This window comes from Sinocyclocheilus rhinocerous, unplaced genomic scaffold (assembly GCF_001515625.1).
Source record: "Sinocyclocheilus rhinocerous isolate Xijiao unplaced genomic scaffold, SAMN03320098_v1.1 scaffold1351, whole genome shotgun sequence".
Taxonomy (NCBI): Eukaryota; Metazoa; Chordata; class Actinopteri; order Cypriniformes; family Cyprinidae; genus Sinocyclocheilus; species Sinocyclocheilus rhinocerous.
Window position 1 is genome coordinate 1,031,926 of NW_015654494.1, and position 9,592 is coordinate 1,041,517.

The following is a 9,592-nucleotide window of genomic DNA, read 5'->3' on the forward strand; positions in this document are numbered from 1 at the left end:
CAAACAAACACAACAAATAAAAATGGGGGTGGGGAAATTTTTTTTTTTTACAATTATAATTAACAATGGAAACTCTGAGAGAATATTAAGGCAGATGCGGCGGTGATATTATTAGCGACATTAGAACATGTTCACAGGATTATAAACGTACATAAAAGTGATGCACGGGCTTCATCTTGGGCTTTTTTCTTTTTCTTATCTCGGCGCCGGACTACTGATGTCTGTTCCCGGGCATAGTTGTCCATCAGTTATGATCATTTGCATTCAGCCGCAAACATGAGGTGAGAGCGAGCGCGTCACGTGTGCTTCGCCTGTCTACTGCGTTCACCGTAAAACGCATTTTTTAAAATAATTTTGTATATATGTTCATGTTTATTTTTATTTACGTATATGTATTTGATAATATTAAAATAGAACGAAAGTTTTTTTTGAGCAACTGGGATGGTGCCCTACGCAAACTGCGTACTCTGCGTATCGGGAGCGGCGGTACGGTTTATATGGTTCACATTTTTTAATATTGAAATTCTATATGAAAACTATACCAAATCACAGTAATGAAAAAAGAAAAAAAAATCAGTATTATTTAAGAAAACATCAATTTGTCATTCAGTTTTCATTTATTTAAAATGTTACTAACAATCCAAGCAGGTTTTTCACATATAAATTGGCATAATTAATTCAGAAAGATCAGGAAGTTCACGTATACACCTGACGTTCATATACTACAAAGTATACGCTAGACATGAAAACACGCAGCATTATAACAATGCTGAAAAACATCATCAGTCTGAACTGCGTCTGACTGCTGGAAGGGTTTAAACCCTTATTTATAATCACATGAGTCAAAGTCCAAGCAAAACAACATGTCATCGGTAACGAAAGGGCTGGGCCGGACAAGGAGATTAGCGTATAGCGCTATAGACTCGTAAATGACACGAGCAGCTCAATCAATCGGTCTGAATGAGGACGAGACGGGCGTCCATCACTTCTTATTCGCATGGCCTTTTCCGGCCTTCATGCCCCGCCCTCCTTTATGGCCACGCCCTCCTTTGCCCCGCCCCCTCTGCTCCTTCCTCTGCGCGGCTCTCGTGTCTTTCTTCAACCGCCCGTCCACCACGCGGAAAGTGCCCTTGACTCCGGCGGGACGGTGCACCCTGCGTCCCACGCCCTTCTTAGCCACGATGTACGTGATGTCTCGCTTCTCCTTCCCCACGCCGGCCTTCTTGTAGATGCTGTGAGCGGAGGAAAGAGAAAATGATTAGGCTTCAGTGCGTTGGGAATGAAACGAAGCGGACGTGTGGATGTCGAGGCCGACCTCTTGAGCTGAGCCATCTTCTCTCGCTCTGAAATATCCACCGTGTCCACCACAGCTTCGGCCTTCTTCTTGGCCTGCTCCATCTTCTTCAACATCTACAACAGAAAACACGCATTTAACGGCCAGATTCACTCTGAGTTTTCTGAAATCAAAGTATGTTTGTAGCACCAGAAACAGCCAGAACTGTTTGACCATTTTCCCCTGGATAAGGATTTTTAAAAACATTTTGATATAACTAGAGAAAAACAATGTACCTTTCTGTAATGTAAAAAATTATAAAAATGTTATAGTAATATAATATAATAATAATAATAAACAGAACATCAAATTGAAAAGTAAAACTTATCCAATATAATGAAAACAAACAGGTTTTAAATACAAAATTCCATATTAACTACATAATAAATAAAATCATATTACCATATTGATTAATTATATATTTTAACAACAACAATTTAAAAACTATATATATATATATATTAGTGCTGTCAAACGATTAATCGCATCCAAAATAAAAGTTAGTTTACATAATATATGCGTGTACTGTGTATATTTATTGTGTATATAAGACACACACATACAGTATATATAGTGATATTTACATGTATATATTTATATTCATATAATTTATATTATATATAAATATATTTAATATATAAACATAACATCTTTTTCTGAAACGTATACATGCTCTGCTTCGCGTCGTGCCTAACAACGCCCTTCAGCCGTGATTTATTCACAATACAGCACGGCCTCGAGTACCTTACTGCTTTTATAAAACGGTTACCGATTATAAATATATTTAATATATAAACATTACATATTTTTCTTAAATATATACATGCATGTGTGTGTATTTATATACACATAATAAATATACACAGTACACACACACATATATTATGTAAACAAAAACTGTTATTTTGGATATGATTAATCACGATCAATATATATATATATATATATATATAGACAACAATGTTTACATTTTATTATAATAATAAAAATAATAACAATAAATTATAACAATCTGAAAATCATTTTTATAACTCAATTTAATGTTGATGTATCTTTTAAATATAAAAACTATATAATATCAACAATAACATGAATTTTTAAAATGCAATCATATATTTCATTGTTACTATTAATAATATTCATTATTATAATAATAATAAAAACTATACAGCATTCTCTCTCTTCTCATCACTCGTCAGCTTTTCATACATTTGCTCTTAAATTGTTTAAGATGTCAGGGCTGTCTCACCCGTCTCTTCTTGCGCGCTTTGGCCTCTGCGACGCGTCTGACTGGCCGGGCGTTGATTTCCCGCCATTTCTGCTTGTATTCCTCCACCATTTCCTTGGTGATGGGAACAGGCCTCTTCCGGTGCTTCTTTTCATCGTCAAAAAGCCAGGCGGGAACTTCGGTCATATCCTCAGAATTCGCAAACCTACGAAAGAAGCACGAAGACGATGTTATTACCTCAGAAACGCACCAATAACGTAATCGTTAAGTGATTAGCGCAGTCTGACCTGTGGAAGGAGCCGTCGATCAGGTCTCGCGCTCGCTTTTTGGACGTAGCGATCTGAGTGCCGAGCGCCAAACCCTCCGCGTTGAGAATTCGCACACGTTTGTCTGCGAAAAAAATAAAATAAAAATTTAATCTACTATTAACAATGAAACTATTTTCAAATGGCATTGAATGTTAAATACAATTCTCAACTGACTTATTTTTTCAACAGAAACAACTTGAAAGTTGTCGTCATCCGTTGCTCCACTCGCGCCAACAGCTGCCGAGGCTTGTTTCATTTGCGCAATTTCTCTGTCGGAAAAAAAATCCTTTTTAGCAAACAAAATCAAGTATAGAAGCGTTAATACTAACAAAAGTATACATGTCTCACCTTTCATCATCGCTGCTGTCGTCATCAGAGTCGCTGTTGTCTTCATCCGCATTCACTTCCTGTGAGGGTGCGGCCACTTCCTGTTTCTGCACGGCAGGCTCCGCCTCCTCTTCCACTTTCCTCTTTTTGCCTTTTCCGGTCTGCAGCAGCTGGGTTTGTTTCAGTTCGCTCAAGGCATCGGTGTCGTCGTCCAAATCCAGCTCGGCAAAGATGTCCTGCGCAACGTAAAGAAAACGTTAAAATCTACCGTAAACCGGTTTTGTTTAAGTCTAAATGCGCGATTCACACCTTGCTGAACCACATGCTGGTCTCGCGCTCTCTCTTCTCGTCTTTTCCTTCCAGTTCGACGAGTAACTTGTTCCCGTTCGCTTCCCCTTCGTCCTGCGGCTCGCCGGCGAACGAAACTCTGCAGAAATGCAAAAAACAGCAGTGAATTTCTTGGAAACAACTATTCGTATACAGTTGTAAAACTTTAAAATTGTGTTATTGTAACTCATTTAATCTTCATTTTTTTATGATCTATACTTCCTTTCTCCCATAAAACACACATAAAAAAAATACAGTTTCTATGAAATATTACAAAGATTTACAATGGGAAGTATAGTTTGTGCCAAAGTATCAGTTTTTACAATTACTGCTACAGAAATAATGTAGGAACCTGCTATTAGCTACCTATGTTAAGAAAATGTATTAATATTTACATTATGTTTATATATTAATAATTATAAAGTTAATATAAAACAAATATAAAAACAAAACATAAAAATCTAAAATAAATATTGTTCACATTATGCTTTAAATATAAAAAAAATTTATACACATTTATGTTTAAAAAAATCTGACAGTACTATTTTAACGGCAAAAGATGGTTTGCACTGGCGCAAGCTGTTAGTAAAACTGGCCCTTAGTTTTTATATTGATAAAACAATTAAAATATAAACACACACATAAATAAAAAAAAATTAAATTTATAAAATATATATTTTACATATATGACAATTAATATCGTATAATATTATTTATAACAAAAGTCAATAAATAAATATTTACTTAATATTTTCACACATTTTTATATTCAAAATAAACAAGTATAAAAAATAATGTAAATATAATGTATTATTTCATACTATATATATATATATATATATTAGTGCTGTCAAAATTAGCGCGTTAACGCAGGCGATAAATTTTTTTCAGTTTAACGCATTAAAAATATTTAATGCAATTAACGCAGGAGCGGAGCTAGGGTTGGCCACTCCACTCACAACTGCTGTTTTTTTCTGTCACTTTTTTCCTTGACAAGAAGTGCATTTATTCGGTCACAGAACGTCTTTACGATCACATCAAACGGGAGACGTTTCAGATGCGCGCTCCAGCTTCACTTCAGCGCCAGTGTATGTGTTTCTGTATATTTCCTACTTGCTGAAGGGCACAGGTAACTAAATATGAATATAACTAACTAATTATTATAATGGGTTTATGTGAAGATGGTTTTAAGTTCACTTAAATTAGAAGTTATTTTAAGTAGTCTAATAAATGTTAAAATTGATAGCTCTTGTAATGTTGAATGGCTAGTCAATGGTTAAATATTAGAGGAAAAACTATTTCCTAGAGACATCATTTTAAAAACTTTAATGTTAGGTGGGATTAAATCATGATAAATTTCAGAAAAAATGTGTGATTAATTAGTAAAATTTTTTAAATCGACTGACGGCACAAATATATATATATAAATAATTTCAATGTATATTTTTATATACCTTAATTTGAATTATACATTTATTATATGAAATATATAAAATAATTATTTTTTATATTATTAGTTTTTAAATTATTTTTTATTTAATATAAAATTCTAATATCATTTTATAATTCATATATGTTAATGTAACTTATATTACAAACCAAACTAAACGTGTTCCACAAAAGGAAGGAAAAAGAACCGCACTTTTTCTTCTTAGGCATCTTTTCCTCGATTTCTTTCTCCTTCTTCTCGATCTCCTCGAGGTCGTCTGAGTCAAGGTCAGAGGCCAGAGACATTCGCTCGTCCTCGTCTTCGTCTGCAGAGATGTGCAGGTCGTCCGCTTCCTCCTCGTCCACTAAAGCGTCGGCTCCCTTCATGTCTCCCTGTGTGATTTCACTCAGACCCTGAGGATCACAAACACCACCATCAGGACGAGCTCAGGAGTCCCTCATCGTCCTCAAGAACTGCTGCTTTCTTACCTGGGCCTTCTTGATGGCGCTGAGGGAAAACATGGAGGAATCGCTGGTTTCGGCGATTGAGACGCCGGGAAGATCCATCTTCAGCTCCACTCGCTCCCTCTGCTTCCGCTTCTCCTTCAGCAGCTTCTTCTTCTTCCTGTTTACCAACAAAAACACACATCAAACCTGTTAAAAACACCAGCCTCAAAGACGCCAATTTAACGTTCATACAGCACGGTTATTATTGGTAATTAAAACTAAATGAAAAAAAAAAAAAATTCAGTACTTAAAAAAAAAAAAATATATATATAACATTTTATTTCAGCTAGTTTCCAAATTTCTAAAATAACTACATATAAATATTTATGAAAATTATTATTTTTTTAAATTAAAATTACACAATTACTAAAACTTTAACTAAAATATTAGCTGAAATCTACTTCAAGATATTAAACGATAATAAAAATACTTACCATTAAATCATTAAATAAATGAAAATATATTGGTAATATTTAGATTTTGTTGATATTTCATTACTTATATTAATATTTAGACCATTTATATTTTATGAATGTTTAGATGAAAGAAAACAGAAAATACCCGTCATAAAACGTCATACATAATATATATATATATTTATTAGAGCCCGACCGATATATCGTTTAGCCGATATTATCGTCCGATATGAGCCTGTCGCCGATATATCGGTATCGGCAAATATGCCGCCGATATGAATTTTTTTTTTTACAGAACATATAACGCAGATAAAATGCTTGAAATGGTGTAATTACTTAGTTTGTCCATTGTTTGCTACTGGCGACCTGGATGAAACGCTTTAAAGCTTAAGCCTATGGAAAACCATTGAAACTTTGAACGGCCATATCTCCGTAAAGGCGCGGCGAATCCGCACCAAATTCGCGAATCGAGTGTACGCCTCGAGGCCCTCTTTCGAATGAGCGTCGATAGCCCCTGGGGTCTGTTACGTACACATTACATTCAAAGGGCATTAAAGTGCGCGAGAGGTGAATTTATATTTTCAGAGGTATATTATGTCACACTTCACACTTTTTTCTAATTTTCAAGCGCAAATCCGTGAATGAATGTTCCGAAGTGAAATAAACTTCAACGGAATAAAGTTGAATGGAACTGAATTGAAGTTGAATAAACTTCAACTTTACTGTTCAGTGCACTGATGTCAGACTCATTTTGGATAATAAAGTTTGTTAAATTGTTAAATGCCCTGCCTCCATTTACGTATCTCTGTCACGTCATTATAAGTGTTTGATCACCACATTTGCAAAAAATGTGTTTATGTATATATATTCTGTTTATGTATATACTGTATTCTATATATAGTACCAGTCAAATGTTTGTATATATATATATATATATATATATATATACACACACACACATGCGATTAATCGCATGATTTCTCTGCGATTAATCGTGATTAATGATATTTACTCGTTCATATTTTATTAATAGTTTAGATTAGATCAAATGTATTTATCATTTAGTGATTTAATTTAATTATATTAATAATATTTAGATTGTTTGTAATTCCGTAACCATTAAGATTACTATTAAATCACTTAAAAACAATTAAAATAGAGTAATACTATTTACATTAAGTCAGCATATCAATAATAATATAACACTGTTCAAACTGTATTGATAGTTTGGATTAGATTATATAAATGATAGTAAAATCACACAGTTGTACTGTGATATAAATCTACCGTTTGAGTTCGGCGAACTCTTCGGCTTTCATCTCCGCCAGCTTCTTCTCCATCTCCTCTTCCTCCCCGTCTGCTGCGTTCTCCTCATCCTTCTGTTCGCCTCCCTTTCTCTTGCTTTCCTTCTCGTCAATATCGCTATCATCGTCATTTGAGCTAACACCGCAACAGAATGCGTAATTATTAACAGAATTTTAATCTACGATATGTGAATTCTATGACGTGATGATGACGCACCTCATTTCCTGGTCCAGCTGCTTGGCATCCTGTTTCAGCTTTTTAGCCAGGAACCTCCTCAGCTTGGATCTCCATGACAACAGCAGACTAACAACACAACAGCCAATCAGATTTCGGCTACGAACACTGACTCTCCATATATGGTCAACAAGCGCAGTGACTCACCGCAGTTCCTTTCGGCCCAGGACTTTAATATCGCAGCAGCACTCTCTGATTTCTGGTGAAGTGATGGGGTGCGATTCCAGCTCGGGGTTATTGAAGGTTATCTGGAGCAGGAACAGATGGAAATTAGACGTAGAAACACATGACAAACATATGCGCTGATGTCTGGAATGTAAGTGTAGTGGTCTGAAATCGTACTTCATTGGCTTTGCTCAAGAAATCGACAGGGTTTTCGGCTTTTAAGAATTCGGTCACCGAGAAGGTGTGATACAGAGTGAGATCGCCGTCGCTGTAGCCTTCAGCCTGAAACAACGCAGAAAAATATGTAAATGAAAAATAAATAAAAATGTAAAAAAAAAAGAAAAAAAAAAAAGTTACAATTACATGGATAATAGTTTTTATAAAATAACTTATAATAATATACAATAGGCCTAAATGTTATAAAATATAAAATATATAATAAAATAATAAATACATTTCATGAAAATATACTAATGTAAACATAAGTAAAATGTAGTCAGACATACCTTGGGCTTTTTCTTGCTAACCAGCTCGTTGACAGATTTCACTTGTATGTCAACCTCTTTGAAAGCATGTTTGGGGTCGAAGAACTTGTTGTCAATTTTATCCGGAGCCAAAAAACCTGAAGAAAAGGGAAATATTATTCATTTAGACAAGCAGACAGATAAAAAGAACAATAGAATTATAGAACAGGTGATAGAAATAATGAGTGAAACAATGAATGAAACAAAACAGAGATGTAGAATGAACGATAGAATGAATAATAGATAGAACAAACAACAGGATGATAGAACAAGCGAACAATAGACAGAATGACAGAAAAATGATATAGATAGATAGATAGATAGATATAACGATAAATAGAACAAAAAACAAATCGACAGAACAAAAATGAAAAATAGATGCAATTAGAACAAACAATAGAACAAATGATAAAACAAACACAACAAATAAACTATATAGATATAATTATAATGAATGATAGACAGAATTTTATCATAAACAAGAGAATGAACGATAGAACAAGCGAATGACAGAATGATATCTAGAACAAACAATCAAATGATTGAACAAACAAACAAAAGAACATGCAAACAATAGCTAGAACAAAAACAAATCATAGCTAGAACAAACAACTGAACGACAGAATAAGTGAATGACAGCTAGAACAAACGATAGAACATGCAAACGATAGCTAGAACAAAAACAAGCAATAGAACAAGTGAACGATAGCTAGAACAAACAAACGATAGAACGTGAACGACAGCAAGAACAAACGATAGAACAAGGGAACGATAGCTAGAACAAACAAACAATAGAACATGCGAACGATAGCTAGAACAAACAAACAATAGAACATGCAAACGATACCTAGAACAAAAACAAGCAATAGAACAAGTGAACAATAGCTAGAACAAACAAACGATAGAACATGAACGACAGCAAGAACAAACGATAGAACAAGGGAACGATAGCTAGTACAAACAAACAATAGAACATGCGAACGATAGCTAGAACAAACGATAGAACATGCAAACGATAGCTAGAACAAAAACAAGCAATAGAACAAGTGAACGATAGCTAGAACAAACAAACGATAGAACATGAACGACAGCAAGAACAAACGATAGAACAAGGGAACGATAGCTAGAACAAAAACAATAGAACATGCGAACGATAGCTAGAACAAACAAACAATAGAACATGCGAACGATAGCTAGATCAAACGATAGAACATGCAAACGATAGCTAGAACAAAAACAAGCAATAGAACAAGTGAACGATAGCTAGAACAAACAAACGATAGAACGTGAACGACAGCAAGAACAAACGATAGAACAAGGGAACGATAGCGAGAACAAAAACAATAGAACATGCGCATGCGAACGATAGCTAGAACAAACAAACGATAGAACAAGTGAATGACAGAACATGCAAACGATAGCTAGAACAAAAACAAGCAATAGAACAAGTGAACGATAGCTAGAACAAACAAACGATAGAACATGTGAAC

General features: G+C 34.6%; 1 protein-coding gene across 1 annotated transcript in view; it reads right to left on the reverse strand.

Annotated features, from left to right (window-relative positions):
- Window positions 1-606: 606 nt before the first annotated feature.
- The window catches only part of ftsj3 (FtsJ RNA 2'-O-methyltransferase 3), a 21,007-nt gene continuing 12,021 nt past the window's right edge, over window positions 607-9,592 (reverse strand). The window contains exons 6-19 of the mRNA XM_016523847.1: window positions 8,085-8,200; window positions 7,756-7,860; window positions 7,561-7,661; window positions 7,396-7,482; window positions 7,162-7,314; window positions 5,441-5,576; window positions 5,166-5,365; window positions 3,506-3,623; window positions 3,218-3,432; window positions 3,044-3,138; window positions 2,849-2,951; window positions 2,583-2,766; window positions 1,316-1,410; window positions 607-1,232 (exon numbers count right to left, since the gene is read on the reverse strand). Of these exons, the coding sequence (XP_016379333.1) occupies window positions 983-1,232; window positions 1,316-1,410; window positions 2,583-2,766; window positions 2,849-2,951; window positions 3,044-3,138; window positions 3,218-3,432; window positions 3,506-3,623; window positions 5,166-5,365; window positions 5,441-5,576; window positions 7,162-7,314; window positions 7,396-7,482; window positions 7,561-7,661; window positions 7,756-7,860; window positions 8,085-8,200 (1,958 nt within the window). The 3' untranslated portion in view covers window positions 607-982. The remainder of the gene's footprint in view (window positions 1,233-1,315; window positions 1,411-2,582; window positions 2,767-2,848; window positions 2,952-3,043; window positions 3,139-3,217; window positions 3,433-3,505; window positions 3,624-5,165; window positions 5,366-5,440; window positions 5,577-7,161; window positions 7,315-7,395; window positions 7,483-7,560; window positions 7,662-7,755; window positions 7,861-8,084; window positions 8,201-9,592) is intronic.